An 18467-nucleotide genomic window follows, 5' to 3' on the forward strand; every position below is an offset into this window, starting at 1 on the left:
TATATGGGAGTATAGAACCAAAAAATGTCAAAATTTGATGTTCACTTTAAGAAAGATTCATACTTTGAACCAAGAGATCTAAGTCTTAAAATGAAAACAAAGCATGTTTACATCAATTTAGAGACTAGAAACCTTTGATCAACTGCAGAGAAGATTTGAATAATGGTTTCCAAGTGGAAACATTTTTTCTGGCTTTGTTTTTGCTCTTTATTCCCCTATATATATTAACTATATATATTAAGTTTATATATGTGTGTGTGTGCGCACACACACGTGTGTGTATACATATGTGTGTGTGTGTGTGTGTACTTAATGAGGGTCATTATAAAATTCACAACCCAATAATAGTCTATTCATTTGGTAAATATATATTGAAGGTGAACTTATGGGCTCCAAGCCAGGGGCTAGAAATAAAATATTGACAATGACAGTAGAATTATAAAAGGAAAGCAGACAGTGGAATTATAAAGACAGTGTTATAGTAGAAAGATGGTAGAATCATAAAGAAGTAGAGTTATAAAATAACATAATTGCCATGAATGAACTCAAAATGGGGTGTTATGGGATCTCAGAGTGGCGGCATCTGTCCCCATCAGGTAGCTTCCCTGATGGGGACAGATGCAGCATGGTAAGGTTGATCAGGACTGCAGGGAGAGGAAAAAGTCCTTAGTTGCAGAAAGCGCCATTTTGGACAACTACAAGTAACAGAGGAAAATTTGAGATGACTGAAATTTCCTGTGTTTCTTCTCTTCCCTTACAACTCTAAAGCAGGGCTATCATTTCACAAAATATGAAGTGGAGCAGTACAACTGTGGAACTACCTATCCATGGGATTTTAGAAAATGCACTACTTGATATTTTTAATATCAAATTTCATTAAGAATTCAGATTGAACTGATGAAATGAGCCAGCAATCAGAAGTGCACTGCAGTCATCCAGCAACTGCTCATTGAGCCAAAAGGATTTCACCTAAGGCTTTACAAAATCTTCAGAGACAGACAGGGTTTAGTTGAAAATTACTGCTGCATTACACATTCAGTTGTAAGAGACCACATCATCCTTTTGAACTTCTGCCAGAATTAATTTGTCATTAACATATGAACTCTAAATAAAACTTTGGTTAAAAAAAAACCTAAAAATAAACATTAACAAGTATATATCAAGTGATTGGGATGTCTGTATTCAGACATTTAAGTATAAGTTTGATAATAGGGGAAAAATCATATCTTACAATGTGCAGCATTATTTATCTTTTGAAATTAAACTTTCAGGTAAGACACATGATTTTTTTTTTTACAAAAAAAATCTATTATTTCTATTTTTCCTCCTTGATCCTGAACTTGACAGCAATTGTAGAAATTGTTTGAAGCAACACTCTGTGGTATTTTCTGAGAAATCTCTCATGGTTGCTGACACCTTCAAATAACCTGTGAATTGGCAATAGTTAGAGACGAGACCACAGTGGAAAGTATGAACTTTTGAAAGCTCAAACTTGAAGCATTACTGAAAAGCTATTTATTCAATCCCAGTGAATGAAGTCTCAACAAGTTCCTGTTCACTCGCAACTTATTAGAATGAACAGATGTAGTCCAACTCATTAATATATGCATTAATTTAACAAATACTTTAAAGCACCTACTAAAATCTGGCACTGTGCTGGCTACACAGTCCCTACTATGTTGACTACTGAAGAGAATAGCCTGCATCACATTGCAACTTACACACATTCAAGCTTCCTTCCCACAGGCATCCTTTTAAATTCAGACTTGGCTTTCTTACTGCATATAGGAGCTCTTAAAGCCAAAAATCAACATTTTCCTAAATCTTTGAGTACCCTACATTAGCTAGAAATCTCAGAATAATTGCCTAAAAAGAAATTGATGAATAAATGTATTCTGTAGATTATTTTATACTGAGCTAAATTAAATTCCTCAGTGGGGGTGTTGGAGGTGGGAGAGAGCAACAAGAAATTAGAACGGTTTAGATAAAATTTATTTTGTTCCCCACTCCTTCCCTGGCTGTTTAGCCCTTGATTCTGCCTTTTCATCCACTTGCTCCCATTTCCAATCCTGAACTTGGTAATGGCTGTAACTCCACTTAGAAATTTCAGATGCCTCATTTCTTCTTTGAATGCATGGAGTAATCTCTGCTCCACAGACTTTCAAGTTTATCCAGTCCCACTGGAGTTATCATGGAAAGGCAGGTGCAGTTTACTCCATCTTGCAGCCCTTTGTACATCCGTCCTCCTATCACTACAATGGTCAGATACAATGAGGCCACTCACTGGACTTCTTTCCTCTCCTTTCTCCATGGGCTCCTTCAGAGAAGGGGCGTATCTGTGCATCTGCCTGTGTCCCACCTGCCAGGTTGGGTTAAACTAGATGGAAGCATCCTGGGGTCGTGCCTGGGGAAGGGCCCTCCAGAGGCCAGCTGAGTAGGAGGCAAAAAGAAGATGAGGGAAGCCCATTATAGCAAGGAAGACAACAGCAGTTGAATCTGAGGAGTGAAGCAGGGCAGACTGGGATCAATGAGTAATAGACGAAAGGTGGAGTGGGTGAGGCAAGAGTCAGACTGCATAGTTCAGGGTTTATCTGAGAAAAGACAGCAAGTCCCTGTCTTTACCTGAAATGAGATAATCTAAATAGAAACACCTGACACACATAAGGCACAAAATAATTTTTTTTTTTTTTTTTTTTGCACAGAGTCTTGCTCTGCCACCCAGGCTGGCGTACAGTGTTGTGATATTGGCTCACTGCAACCTCCACCTCCCAGGTTCAAGCCATTCTCCTACCTCAGCCTCTGAAGTAGCTGGGATTACAAGCATGGGTCACCATGCCTGGCTAATTTTTATATTTTTAGTAAAGACAGGATTTCACCATGTTGGCCAGGCTGGTCTTGAACTCCTGACATCAGGTGATCTGCCCACCTTGGCCTCCCAAAGTACTGAGATTACAGGCTTGAGCCACCGTGCCCAGCCGGCACTAAATAATTTTCATACCTACATTACAGAGGTGAGTGGTTAAAATAGTTAAAAATTTGTAACCAGTTGGTGTCACACTTGATATAGTATGTTAGTTCTTCACATCTCCTAAAAATAAATTGCTTATTCTTTAAAAAGACTAGTTAAACATGTAAAGGTAAATTAAAATAGAGACCAGACTTGAAGAATCTCTGAGCAGAAAAAGCCAATTAGTCTCTCATAAGTGATCTGAACTTTGCTTGATTTGCAAACATAAACAAAACTTGTGCTATTTCTTATAAATCCCCATATTAAAGAAAAAAATGAGACTTAAGAACAACCAATCAGAAGCTGCCAAATAACATATAACTAAGAACTTTCCAGCAGGATAGATCAAATAAGGCAACTGTATAATGGTAACCAATTAAATATTTTCTTTTCTTTACTTCCTTCTGTGTTTGCCCTAGAAAACCCTTCCCCTCGTGTTCTCTTGTTGGATCCCCTGAATCATTCCCACTTGGAGTTGCTCAATTTATCACTAGCTGTCTATACAAATAAATTCTTACAAATTTTTTCAAACTGTGCCTCAGTTTACCTTTTAACAGGTATCATTGCTTCTCCATCAGCAAAAACCTGCAGGTTCACATTAATAGTCATTGTCAATACATTTTCTGGCTGTTTTGAGAGAGGGGTTTAACTCTTCTTTGGACATAAGTTCTGGTTCAATTCCCTGTCATTACGGAGGGATCCTATAAAATAGAACCTATTTCAAACCTCAGCTCCTTTGTTTACTGGCATTAGGATTCATGGCATGTCCCTGACCCTCTCCGGGCCTCTGTTTCTTTCACTCATTTTAAAAGACTGTTGGAAGAATTAGATACAAAGTAAACAAAGAGTCCGGTATATTAAAAGTGCTTACTGAAAAGTAGCTAATATTATTAAGCACTTTTAAAATATTTTAACCATTTTTTGGTAGAATTACTTGCAAATGTATTTTACCATATCTTTTCAAACAGAAAAAAGGATTATTTTTAACTTTTTAGTGGTATTGTAGGTTGGCTCACTGATTTATTCTAGCTCCTTTCGCCTTTATCTTCCTTTATATCAGAGGCTGTAAAGCTAAAAACTCCATTTTGCAGCTTCCCCTGAAGGTAGGGGAAACACATGCTCCAGTTCCAACCAATGAAACACAGGTGCCACTCAATGAGGGAGGGAGAGAGGGTTTATGGGAAAGCTTTTGCTTTCCTAAGGAAAGCCAATAGCTGTGGCCTCCCAGCCCTTTACTATCTCACCTTTTTTCTGTGTGGAAAGTAGATTTGATGACTAGAGCAGTGGTAGTCATTTTGTCACTATGAGAAAGCATTAAAGATAGTGGAACAGAAAGACAGAAGGGGCCTGGGTCCTTGATGACACCATCTGGTCATTGTATCACTCCTAGATCATCTATCTCTGAATGTATTTGTACACAAACCAAATAAACCTGTTTACTTAAAACATAACTATTTATTTAGAGACAGGGTTTTGCTCTGTTGCCCAGGCTGGAGTACAGTGCTGTGATCATGGCTTACTACAGCGATAACCTCCACCTCCTGGGCTCAAGTGATCCACCCACCTCAGCTTCCTAAGTAGCTGGGACTACAGGTGTGCACCAACCACCGTGCCCAACTAATTTTTTGTATTTTTGGTAGAGATGGAGTTTCACCATGTTGCCCATGTTGGTCTTCAATTCTTGGGCTAAGCAATCCACCCATCTCAGCCTCCCAAAGCGTTGGGATTACAGACATGAGCCACTGCACCCGGCTCAGCTATTCTTTCATTGTAATGAAACAAACCTTTTATTTTTGGTGAAGACTGATTATTGCACAGTGCTTTAAGGGAATTATGTCCTCACTGCTATAAGATGTGCAGGGCTGTCTGCCATGAAAATAAATGGTTCCATATATACCTATAATGATTGAATTCATTAATTTCTTTACTCAATGAATTAGTTTGAAACAGTAATTAGTGGAAAGAAACACTGGTGATTGAACTGTCTCTACTCACCCTTTGTTGGATTTTAATGTCACCTGATAACGCTTTAGCTTATCAGAGTCCTGATTACTTTCCCTTTCCCTCCCTAACTCCTTGCCTTTCAGCCTTGCCATGAACACTATCCAAAGGGTAAACCAAAATGGTTAAATTGGCAAAATTTATTTTACACCTCAGATGCAGGTGGTTTTTGAGTGCTACTTTTCCTCAGAGCACTTTTTCAGTTACCCCCATGTTTGCCATCCATGCCAGATGGCTGTAGATCTACCCTGCTGAGAAGTAAAACCTTGTGTCACTTAGTCACTATCCCAGTCCAGGCCCTTCATGTCCCTTCCAGATGCTTCCTCCATTCACTGTTTCACAGACAGTTACCAGCTTAATATTTCTAACTGTGTCACTCCCATGCTCCAAGCCTTTTAATCTGGCCCTTGCCAACAGAAAAAACCTTGCTCCTTAGCCTAGCACTTCAGCGCCTTGCTCAGTTTGATGACAGCACCTCTGTCCCCTGGTTTCTAATTCTCACTACTACTCTGTTCGACACTGATACCCTGTGTCTGCTTATCGTGCCCTTCTTTCCTATTTCTGGGTTCCAACTCTTCCCCGCCTCTGAAGGGCCAATGTTTCCAGGAGAGCCATTCCTAATCTTTCCAGGAAGAAGGCCCTCCCTGCCCTTTATTCTTCCTGGCTTATTATATTACTTCTGTGTGGTGGCGCATAGCCCTTCCCCAGCTGAGTTCAAGTTATTTATGTTTCTATCATCTGTGTGCCTGCACCACAAACTCCATGCAGATAGGATCTGGGTCCACATCATCTTTGTATTCCCTGCAGCGTCTGCAGTGGTACCTTGGATATGGGACAATGTCATGATCTGGCATATCAACAGATAGCTGTTGAATGAAAGGAGGATCACTGCTGCCTGATGAAAAGGGTGCCATGCATACATAGGTCCTCAAAATGGTTTGAATGAATGACTATAAAAGGACTAGCATAATGGGGAAAAGGAACTGTAAGACCTAAGGTAGACAAGCACAGTGCTTTGCCTGTCCCAGAACTGAAGACTTGGTTTTACGTTTGATTTATAGCACTGAGCAAGATGGAGATAGTAAGGAGGAGATAGTAGTATAGATAAACAAAAATATAAGGCCAAACAATTGGCCATTTGTAGTATAGTGTCTTTGCTTCTAATGTGTGCTTAATGAATTATCTTAATTATTTTACATCTATCTATTACCTAGTAAAAATTACTTTTAAAATTTCTCTACATAATGTATCAATATAATTAATGTTCTCATTTATTCTTTTCTAAAAAACAGAAAAGAGATTGCAGCTGCACAGAGATGCTTGTCAAATGACAAGTGCCGGGAGAAAGTGTTTTAATGAAGGGACAACAGAAACAGCCTTTGGGGCCAGCAGTGTGATGTGGGCTGATGATCCTGGGTAGGCTACACTTTCATATGCTTTCATTTTTCTCATTTACAATGTGGAGATAATAATAGTATCTGCCCCAACAAGATTTGGTGAGAAATAATGAGTTATCAGATGCGAAACATTTTTTGTTTGTTTTTTAGTTATTTTTTTTAATGTTTTAGTTTGGCCTTAAACATAAAAAAAATTTAGTCTAAGAACACTACCAAAAATACTATTTTCTTACTCATGTTCCCAGTAAGTCTTAATATAATCTTTTAAAGTAAATGAAGACCTAACTCTGAAGTCCAAAATATTTGTTGATATTATTGTCAACATTATTGTTCTGATCACAGAGTGTCTCCTGGAGAGTCAACCAGCCAAAAATGTGTGGGGTGTGTGTGTTGTGTGTGTGCGTGCGCGCGTGCGCATGCACGTGTGTATACATATAGAACCTGCAGGGTTGAAACAGAAGTTTATGGGAAGTTGTTACTATGACATGACATTCAGCAACCAACTATTTAGTAATTTGTTTTCTTTTGCTTTAAAAAAATTAAAAAGACAAGTTATTGTTGAAGCCAGTCCCCTAGAAGTAGCACAGACCTTAACTAAAGTATCTGTAGATAGACCTGTCAATAACAGTTCTTGGAATCAGAATTTTCTTAATGTGAATCTCCAAATGTCTTCACTTGAATTATCTCAATTTTTTTCTACATTATTTGTTTTGTAGTTATCATGTGAGAGCCTTGCTTTATACTTAAGATGGTTACAAAGCTGTTCACGGGGCTCTTTGGACTCTTGTTTTATGAGTGTCTGTAATAATAAAATCAACAGAAAAATATTTTACATTCTGTTGGGGAAGGAAGTTGTTCATTTTTAAAGTTCTTCCTTATTTTTCCTGTTGATACCTGTGTAAAACATCACAATAAAATACTGCATTTTTGGTGTAAGAGCTCTTCTCATCAGATACTGACAGTAGGATTGCCATATAATCAGCAGCAGTTTCCAACTTCAAGAGAGATGCATTCGCTGAGTCATTTGGCTTGCTTTCTGTCTACGGAGTGTGAAGATGACTGGAAGTGGGGAGCCTTGGGTATGGAAAGGTTGTGAGTCAGGGTGTCGCTTATGAGAGACAGAATGCCAGAATGAGCTATAAACGTGGTATCTGCTTGTTCTTCCTGTTGTTTTGATGCTGTTCAGGAACCAGCATCATTTCCTCACCAGGACTGTTAATATCTTTTGCTATATGCCGGTTGCCATTTTGTGAGCAAATGGCTTTATCTTTGTGCTTTTATTTTCCTTTCTATCCAAAAGATCAGAAAGAGAAACTGTGATCATGGCATTTTAGGTTTAAGAGCCCACAATAATAACAGTTTACGAAAGCAGGTTTACTTTTCAATTTAGTTCTGGATATTTTAAAACCAAAATTACAAACAGGTATGTAAACAGGTAAATTAAGTGCACAGCACTGAGTAATCCACAGAGATGTCAAGCTCCTTAGGGAAGCAACAGGACTTTTCTGAGGGTGGCACCATCTTGGCAGCTCTATACACAGTAGGATTTGATAAGCCCTTGTTCCCCAGAGGATGTGATTCTTTTTAAGCTGTTCTTTATTACAGTCAAAAATGGATATGGTATTTCTCATGTTACTTCAGGGCTCTCATTGAGGTTCTACCAGCATCAGATTTTGTGCCAGAAGGCACTATCTACTTAATTTAAAAACACTCTGCAACTGGGAAGGAATTTAGAGGACTATATATCCAGGCGAATACTGACATCATTATCACCTAAGTATATGTCTTCCAGAATACTTCCATGGCCTTTCCTATTTATTAACCTTTAAAAACTCTTCATTGACTATTTTCTTAGCTACTAAATTCGCCAAATAGGAATTAGTGGGAGCTTCTGGTTACATGACAACGGATGCTTAAACAGGATATACGTGACGATCCTTAAAGGATATACAGCTTCAATATGTCACACATTACAGACTCATCAACCTCTTGCCTATTGAGAAGCAATAAAAGAATTTTCTTCCTAGTGAGTTTAGGAGAATGGGTTTGTTTGGGCAAGTTGTTATCGAAGGGTTGTTTGCTTTCCTTATGTTTAGGTGGGCTACTGACAAAGGTTTAGGCTGTCTGGATTTCTTTTCTCCTGGCTGGGTGTGGTGGCTCATGCGTATAATCCCAGCACTTTGGGAGGCCGAAGCGGGTAGAGTGCTTTAGGTAAGGAGTTCAAGACCAGCCTGGGCAACAAAGTGAGACCCTGTCTCTACAAAGCTCACAAAAAATTAGGTGGGCATGGTGACATACACCTGTAGTTCCAGGAGGCAGATGTGGGAGGATGGCTTTAACCTGGGAGGCAGAGGTTGCAGCGAGCTCAGGTCATGCTACTGCACTTCAGCCTGGGTGACAGAGCCAGACCCTATATCAACAAAAATTTCTTTTCTCCTTCAGGTTATTTTTCTTTCCATTTCTACCACTTGTGCAGTGATGCTAAGTGAAGTTGGTGATAATTAACCAATGGCCATACAGCGAGAGTTTAGGGATAAATGTACTATTATACTTTAAATGTTAGTGTTGGTTCCTTGGAAATGTGAAGTCAGTTAACAAATAATTATTCAGCAGTTCTCTCTAAATTAACTTTTACTATTCCTCCTTATTTTTCCTTTGGGTGGGAGTGTCTGATGGGATGGGAATTACAGTGGACCCTTCACGACATGGGTTTGAAGTGTGTGGTCCACTTTGGTCTACCTCTGCCACCCTGAGATAGAAACGCCAACCCCTCTTCTCCTCCTTCTCCCAGTCTACTCGGCGTGAAGATCATGAGTGAAGAACTTTATGACGATCCATTTCCACTTAATGAATAATAAATAGATTTTCTCTTCCTTATGACTTTCTTAATAATATTTTCTTTTCTCTATCTTACTTTACAGTAAGAACCAGTATATAATATGTATAATATACAAAATATGTGTTAATCAGCCGTTTATGTTATTGGTAAGGCTCTGGTTAACGGTAGCAGTAGTAGTAGCTATTAGTAGTAGCTCTGTTTGGGGGGAATCAAAGTTATACATGGATTTTCAGTTGCGTGGGGGGCTGGTACCCCAAACCCTGTGTTATTCAAGGGTCAACTGTGCATAATTTCAGTGGTAAATTTGAAATGTATAATGCGGGGATTCTCGAATTCGAAGGAAGCGATATGGGGCAAATGAAGCAACTGTAGTGTGAATGGGGTTATCTGGGACTCGGGACAATGTCTGGTGAATAAACAACGGTGTGGTTTGACAGGACTGTGCTCTTTATGTCAGTCATTTCCCAGCACTGATGCTGGTTTGTGAAGAGTGTTTCCTAATCCACAGCAAATTGAGAAAAATAAGGCAAGCGTTGCGAGTCTTTTCTAATGCCCTCACTTTGTAAAATTAAAAAGCCTACTTCGTCTTACCCCTACTTAAAAAATATTTTTTTCTGGCCTGGTAAGTACTAACATTAGGGAATCATTGGTCTATACAGCCTTGCTAAATGGCAGGGTAGCCCTCCCCACATTCCTCAGCCACTTCCCAGGAAACCTGGTATTGACGAACAAGAAGTAATCCTGATTTTAACATTTTTTCAGCCTCTGCCTTTCCCAGCTGAAGAGAGTTAGTTGGTAAATCTGGGTATGAATTAGTAGGCCTCTTCATACATCCTATGACCACAACCTCTGATTTCAAGTTATACTCCTACAAAAAGTCCAGAAGGAAAACGACCATTTGTTTACTACTCAGTCTAAAGCTAAATGTGAACTTTATCTGATTATTACCAGTATTCAGTAGCATTTGTTCAATGGATACAAGTGTACATTCATTTCCCTGGTGAATTCCATGTTTTTCTGGCTGAACAGAACATCTAACGGCACAAAATTTTGAACGCATTTTGGAAAAATAACATATATATTGCATCTGGCCATATTATTTTGCAAAATTTTAGATCCTTTTCTTTAAAAATAAACAAAACTGCATATATTTTTTAAAAGAGTTCATCAAACTTACAAAAACTTGTCTTAATTAATTCTGTTTCTTAAAAAGGGTTCCTGAGGGGGATGAGGGATAAAACACCACACATTGGGTACACATTGGTAAGGCTCTGGTTGACAGTAGGCTGTTAGTAGTAGTTCTGTTTGGTGAGATTCAAAGTTATACATGGATTTTCAATACACTGCTTGGGTGATGGGCACACCATAATCTCAGAAATCACCACTAAAGAACTTAATCATGTACAAAAAAATATAAATTAAAAAAAAAAGAAAAAGGTGTTCAAACTTGGTGAGAATGATTAAAACAAAAACTAGTTTAAAAAGCTTTAAAATAAAGGTTAAAAATTATCATGAAACATTCCATTGGAACTTTAAAAATCTAGAAAAAGGAAATTATTATTCAAGAATTATACAGTTTCAAGTCCAAGTGTTTCATAATGTCAAGAGGTCAAGACACACAGCTTACACAGCAATACTAAAAGTAGCTTTCCTAGATCCTGCAATACCTAAACAAACTCCAAGAAAAATCTGACAAACTCGGGGAACTCACAGCATCCTAATCTGTAATCACAAGCATAAAGCAGTAAAAGATGTATTGAGAAATTATATCCAACCTCATGGTAAGTTTAAAACAACGTATAAATACGCCTGAGAAAGTTCTATGAAGACGTCTCTAATATACTAGCCTTATGATTTCATATTATTTTCATTGATACTTGCACACATGACTGCATATGGACATGTATAATAAAAGAATGAAAATGAAGAGGCTCATGTAATGGGAACCATTGTAGTAAGATACAGTATTCAAGCAACAGCATGTTTTTCTTGGCTAATCTGATTAGTTTTTCTCTTCAGTCAAACTGGGCTTGTTCTCTAGTCAAATCTGCCAACAGATACAGTCAATGAAGTAAAAAAGAAAAAAGAGTGGAACACGTCTGTTACTATTCAGGCACAGGCATTACATAGTTTGATTGCACAGATAATATAGAAGCTAAAGAAGACACTGAGTCAATTTTATAACTGATTAACAGACACTTTAAAATAAAAATGTGAATTATGTATAAAGTTTTTACAACCTAAACTGTTCATTTTGGATTTCTTTAATAACCTATGTATTGGAGAAAAGGCAACACAGTTCCCTCAGAGAGCACAGAATTGCTAGTGGTTACTGTAGGATCTAAAAGATGAGCATTCATTGGGGAAGGAAGAGAGACAAAGAAATACAAAAATTGTAAAATAGTATCAACTATGACATTTAACCTTAGAACATTCTAGACACCATTCTAAGCTCTTGACATCCATTTAATTCTCACAATCGCATCGAGGTAGGATTATGATTATACCTGTTTTCAGGTAAGGCATATAAGTAGCAGAGCAGGTAACTAACCTACAGGAAGTCACACAGGTGACTGTGTGGTGTAGCTGGAATCTGAATCAGGCTATGTGGCTGCACGGAGCATCTTAAAACAGGATTTCTGCATTACCATCATCTACCCTGTTACACATTCTCTCATTTCACCCACACAACAATATTATGAGGTAGGTAATACTGTCTCCAATTTACAGATAGAGAGACCAAGTCCTAGAGGCTAGTACCTTGTGGGGCATCATGAAATTATTAAATGGCAATGGAACTGAGATTCCAAGGGATAGGATTCAGACACCAGAGCTCCATAGAAGAGGATAACCAACATGAAGTTTCTCAACTGGACTAAACAGGGACATGGTCTCTGTGGCCCTCAAGAACCTTGTGCAGAGATAAGTGATTCACGCTACTGGAGTGTGGGGACAGAGTCTGTTCTAGTCACTATAGGAATTCCAATCCCTAAAACAGTGCATGACATATGTGAGGACACCCTGCACATTTTCCCACTCAATAATTCATCACAATTATCACATATAATAACTCAACAGTCATCACACTTAATAACCGATTGTTTAATATCTCTTTCTCCACACCCTGCAAGCTCTGTTCATTTCCTGGAGCTTACTATGTAGTGAGCAGGTACTGTTCTATCTAGGTGCCTGCAATATGTCAGTGCCAAAATAAAGATCCTTACCCTTTATTTAGTTCTGCACTGCTAGCCCCTAGCAGAGTATCCTGGTTTTCAGTAAATATTTACTGAATGAGTAAATGAATGAATTAGGAAGAGCAGGTAGAAGGAAAAAAAAAAAACAAACTACAGAGAAAAGGAAATATTTGAGTTTGATCTATTAACCCCCAGATTTTTATTAAAATCTTAACATGCTTATGATTACTATAGATGATCATGTTTATTATTTAACTCATTTTTAAAAGCAGAAGTATCACCAAATATATTTTAATTCCAGCAGTAAACTATGGTCCAGGTTCTTAAAAGAGGACACATGTTTTGCTTCTTTGTCAGACCATTTTTTCAAATTATATCCCCCAGAGCTCAGCCTGTGTTTCTGTTCATTGCTTTCCAAAAAGTGACTTGACTAGGCAAGTTTTCTCCCAGTAATTAGAAGCACTTATCTTAAAGTTCATTTGGTTTTAGCAGTGAGGTTACAGGCTGTCATCTACATTGTTATTGACTCTCTCAATTAGAGGCAATGGCATTTCACCTCAATGCAGAATATTAGTAAATTAACAATCTCCGCTCTGCATTCATTTGAGAAATCTGCTCTGCTTGCGATGACGAATGTGACAAGCAGGGAGTAATCAGAGACACTCTGGTAACACCTTTATGCCTTGCAAACATCAATTAAAAGTGGCCCTGCACCTTACAGTCGGGGTTTGCTTTGTAGAGCAAATTTCTTTTTGTATGACACAATGTGGAAGTTACTGTTGTTAACTGGTGAGAAAAGCAAACAACAGCCCCAACAAAACACAGCCACAGGAGCAATCACACTGAGTTTCCCAAATCTTTCCAATTCCTCAATGCCTGCTTTAGATTAAAATACGAACCCTGGCATTGTGAACAACTTCCAGATCAGATTGACAACTCTCCAACATGACAACTTTGACTCAAAGAGCAAATCACTGTAAACATTTCTTTATGGAGCTAAAAAGATTGCAAAGAAATTATTTTTCAAATGTCATGTCTGTCTCTTTCAGGCCTAAGGGCATCCTAGTCTAATGAAGAGAGTTTTAACCCAGGAATTGCTAAGATCACAGGAGCTCTCTGGATGGGCTTCAGCTGATTTACCTAAAATTTGTGGGGAAAAAAAAAAAACAAACATCTTTATGGGCTTTTTATTGCGATGGGCATGCATCACTTTGATCAGATTCTCTATAGAGGCTTGTAACCCAACTAGACAAGACTCTTTGATCTGCTGGCCAGGGCCCACAGCTTGAGAGGAGGATTCTGCCAAGGTCGGCTACCATCCAGCTGTCAAGGAGCTGCTGTGGTTTTAGTGTTCTCTTGCATAAAGTGCTTTCTTCAGATGCCCTATTAGCCTCTTTGTCTCCTCTGCACTTTAATACTGGAATCTGATGTTGTGACAATCATAAATTTAGCTGAACCTTCACCTCTAATGTTCTAGATTGTAAAAACTAGATAACCTAATGATTCAGTGTCATCTTTCATCGACACATTGAATATCATTAGCCATAAAACAAACTAAAAATTTAGGAAAACATTAATATTTGCATTGCATCAAAGGAGCAGAAGGGTGACTACCTCCCATTTTCATATATTATCACTTCTTTTTTTTTTTAATTAATTAATTTATTTATTTTATTGCATTTTAGGTTTTCGTCAAACCCTCAGGAAACTTTTTTTGTGAAGTCAGAATCTCATTTCTTTATGCGGTACATTATGATAAACAATGCTTAGCTTAAAATTTAAATCTATTATAACTCCACATCAACTGTGTGCTTATAAGTTTATCAATTTTGTTAGGATTCCAAAGACAGACAGAAGAGTGGAGAGACTGGACAAGTATTGCTTACCATCACCCAGACAGTTATTTTAAAACACTTTTCTACTTGAGCACTACAGAATTCTGGCCAAGGTTAAAATTTATCTTCTTTCATAAAAATCAATTAAATTAAAATGAAAGTTTTTTTTTTTTTTTAAATATGACTTAAAAAGGCAAATCAGGTCAAAATGGTAAATTATTTTCCATTGGTTCTGTACCCCCCAAAAAACCACTTTTTAGGGTAAAGGGGGTTTCTAAATGAGAACATGGGCTAGTGAGATATCTGAAAGAGCGTTCTTGTACTGGACTTGTAAAATTGAGCTAACTTACTGTCATGATGAGCCCCTTTTCCTGGAAGTATTTAACCAGTGGAGCAGCATTCTGCTTGAAGTTCATTAGTCTCCTTTGGGTAGCTTTCACATTGTCGTCTGGTCGGCCCTGCTGTTCTGCACGCTTCAGTAATCTTTCTTTGAGCCTCTGATTAGCACAAGCCAGGAATACCACCAAGTCAGGGGTACAGATCTGTGGAGAGCATGGACAAATAGAGAGGCATTCAACATACCAGCCAATGCATATGTGAGCAGTGGCATCCATTTTCTTTTGTTCTGTGAAGGCTGCCATAGAGTTGGCCATCTCTGTTTTTGCGACTGTATTTCCAGGGCTGCTGCTGTCCCCAATGCCAGGAGCAGCCATTCCTACTGTAGTTCATGTAAATGGCGTTCCCAACTCACATGGCCATATGCAGTAGCCCCACACTTTCCATATATGCTCAAATAAGTTTCCAAGGTGAGTAAATAACAGTCTCAGCCAAACTTTGCTAAAATATTGTATATGCAACATGATTACAGAGTGGAGGGACTACTGGGCCCCAGATGTTCTCTACAGCAAACTAGTACTACTGCTATGATTACTATGGGATGTCATTTAAAAATTATCTACTATATGCCAGGCCCAATGCTATTCCCTTAAGATATTGCTCAGTTTTACAACAATCTGCAAGGTAAAGGTTATCTCCATTTTATAGATGAACAAATCGGGTCTCTGAGAAATTAAGTACTTGTCTGAGATCACATGGTCAGTAAAGTAAAAGTTAATATTTGAACCTAAGTCTGTCTGGTCTAAGGCCTCTGTTTCTTTCACTATCACAAAGCACCAAATGGCCCAAAGGTCTTCATATATTTCAGAAAATACCAAGGAGTGGCATGAAAAGAACCTACGAAGTAAAAAGTTTCTGTGTAACTAAATTAGAACTAGCATTGCATTTAAAACATAACATGACTACATGAAGTGAATGGAGTTTATTACTGAGTGTGGGACAAGGCAAAAAGGCAGTTTGCATAGTGGTTTGAAGCAATAATCTCCAAAGTGTTTTACCGCATCTTCACATTAGTAAATGTTTTAAGCATATACCCCAATAATCACATACTTATTAATTTACAAATTATGCATGTACATATGATATGCATATATTACTATACTAGTATAGAATGCACATTGTAAAATATATATAAAAATACAATTTTTAAAGGATGAGATTCTATCATTGTAATTTTAACATTTTTTTCCCATATCATAGTGGTTTGCTTTGTGCACTCTGGAGACCACTAGTTAAAATATGGACTGTGGAAGCTGGGAGACATAGATTCCTGTTTTTGCCCCAGGACTTACCAGCTGAATGACAGGCACATAATTTAACCTTGCTAAATCTCTATGTCCTCATCTGTCAGTAGAGATAAACGAACCTACCTCCCTGAAGATTTATGAAGATTAAACAATATAAAATATACAACATGTATGTTCCATGGCAGGTGCTCAATACATTTTAGCCACCTTTGCTATCTCTCAGTTTTCATGATTCTTTGTTGTCCTGGTTCTCCTTTAACTTCTTGTTTTTTATTTTATTGTTTTGTCCTCTCCTCACATTTGTTCCTCCTCAAATTCCTGAAGTAGGGGTATTTTCCAAGGCTTAGATCGCACTCTTTTCCCTCTCCAGATTCTCACTCTTTTAGTGCCCTTCTACTGTTTTGGTTTCAGCCACTACCTTTTGCTGATAGAGCTCAAATCTACATTGTCAGCACTGACTTTCAATAGTATCCCAGTTCTATATTTTCGAATGTCTATGTGACAGCTCTATTTATATCTGAAGGTAACCTGTGACTCAGCAAGGCCAAAAATTAATCTTAGCACCTTTCCACCTAAATAAAATCTCATCTTATTTCTTTTTATTGTAGCAATACTCCTTTCCTAAATCTCTCAGCTAGAAGACTTAGTATCAGTTCTAACCCTTACTCATCAAAACTTCTATCTATCCAAGCTATCACTGTTGCCTATTGACTTTGTCTTTAAAACACTGTTCAGATGGCTGGGTGCATTGGCTCATGCCTGTAATCCCAGCACTTTGGGAGGCCGAGGCAGGCAGATCACAAGGTCAGGAGTTCGAGACCACCCTGGCCAATATGGTGAAACCCTGTCTCTACTAAAAATACAAAATTAGCCAGGCGTGGTGGCAGACGCCTGTAATCCTAGCTACTTGGGAGGCTGAGGCAGGAGAATAGCTTGAACCCAGGAGGTGGAGGTTGCGGAGAGCTGAGATTGTGCCACTGCACTCCAGCCTGGGTGACAGAGAGAGGCTCTGTCTCAAAACAAACAAACAAACAAACAAACAAAAAACCTTGTTCAGACATTTATTCTCCCAATTCTCATTGACACCGTGTAAGCACAGGCATATGCTAGGAAAGGCGATTAGGAGCATGGATTGTAGAATCAGACAATCCTGAGTTTGAATCTAGAATCTGCCTTCTATTAGTTGTTTTTCCTTGTGCAAATTGTTCAATCCCTTGAACTTCAGTTTTCTCCACCGTAAAGTTGGGAATAAACTCTCAACTCATAAGTTAGTATTTCCCAATTTTTAAAAAACAGGCAAATCATTTTTGAGAAACCTTAAAAAATTAGAAAATCACTTGTAATTTTTGTGTGATGTATGATAAAGACATTACCTGAAGTTAAAGCTCTTAGTTTTTAAATCAAATATTATAAAATTCATAGTTAACATAATTATCAGTAATATCCAGCTTCACCCACTATAATAAAAGACATATTTTAAAATTTACTTTAGAAAGACTTTTTTTTGACAAAGAAAATGATATATTGTGCTTGCTTTGGTGATAATGCATAGTAAAGCATAAGAAAAAACTTCTAACTTAGTATTAAATGCAGATTTAAAACTTCCTGCATTTTTAAATTTGGCATTTTGCATGAAAATGTTTTACTTTAATATATTCTGTGTTTGTTTAGTCTGTAATATAAGTGCTTCTCTTTCTTTGACATAATAAGGCCATGGATAGCCTTCTACCCATGTGTGATTACTACAGTGATTACAATCATCACCATATTTTGTCTTTTACTACAGGTGTTGGCTTTTGATATATTAGAGACAGCTTCAAATGTATGTGATTTTTTTAATACTTGAATAAAATTGCACTTTGTTTATGTATGTTTTTAGTTAGACTTTTTCCAAGGAGTTTCAGATTTACAAAAAAATTGAGTGAAATATATAAGATTTTTGATCAATAAATGCAACGTCAGGTCTAAAAAAGATGACCTTGAAATGAATCTGCTAAGCTACTGAATGTTGTAACTGTGATAAATAATGTGCTGTCTTTCTTTGGTATAAATTAATACCATATGACTAGTTCAGTGGAAACCTTACAGGCCAGAAGAGAGTAGTATGACATATTTAAAGCGCTGAAGGAAAAAAATACTTTTACCCTGAAATAGCATATCCAGTGAAAATATCCTTCGAACATAAAGGAGAAATAAAGACTTGTCCAGACAAATAAAAGCTGAGGGATTTCATCAACACCAGACCTGTCCTCCAAGAAATGCTAAAGGGAGTACTTCAGCCAGAAACAAAAGGTAGTTAATGAGCAATGAGAAATCATCTGATGGTACAAAACTCACCGGCAATAGTAAAAAAACCACAGACTATTATAACACTGTAGCTGTGGTGTATAAGCTACTCTTACCAGTCTAAAGACTAAATGATGCGCCAGTCAATAATAATAACTACAGCAACTTTACAAGACATAAAATATAAATAAAAACAAGAAAAAGTTTGAAAATGAGAGGATGAAGTTAAAGCATAGAATTTTTATTAGTTGTCTTTTTGCTTGCT

General features: G+C 37.7%; 1 protein-coding gene across 1 annotated transcript in view; it reads right to left on the reverse strand.

The window, feature by feature from the left end:
- The window catches only part of AK5 (adenylate kinase 5), a 298444-nt gene that overhangs the window by 215869 nt on the left and 64108 nt on the right, over positions 1-18467 (reverse strand). The window contains exon 6 of the mRNA XM_032296561.1: positions 14624-14815. Within this exon, the coding sequence (XP_032152452.1) occupies positions 14624-14815 (192 nt within the window). The remainder of the gene's footprint in view (positions 1-14623; positions 14816-18467) is intronic.

The sequence above is a fragment of the Sapajus apella genome, unplaced genomic scaffold (assembly GCF_009761245.1).
Source record: "Sapajus apella isolate SASKATOON/1434 unplaced genomic scaffold, GSC_monkey_1.0 scaffold36, whole genome shotgun sequence".
Taxonomy (NCBI): domain Eukaryota; kingdom Metazoa; phylum Chordata; class Mammalia; order Primates; family Cebidae; genus Sapajus; species Sapajus apella.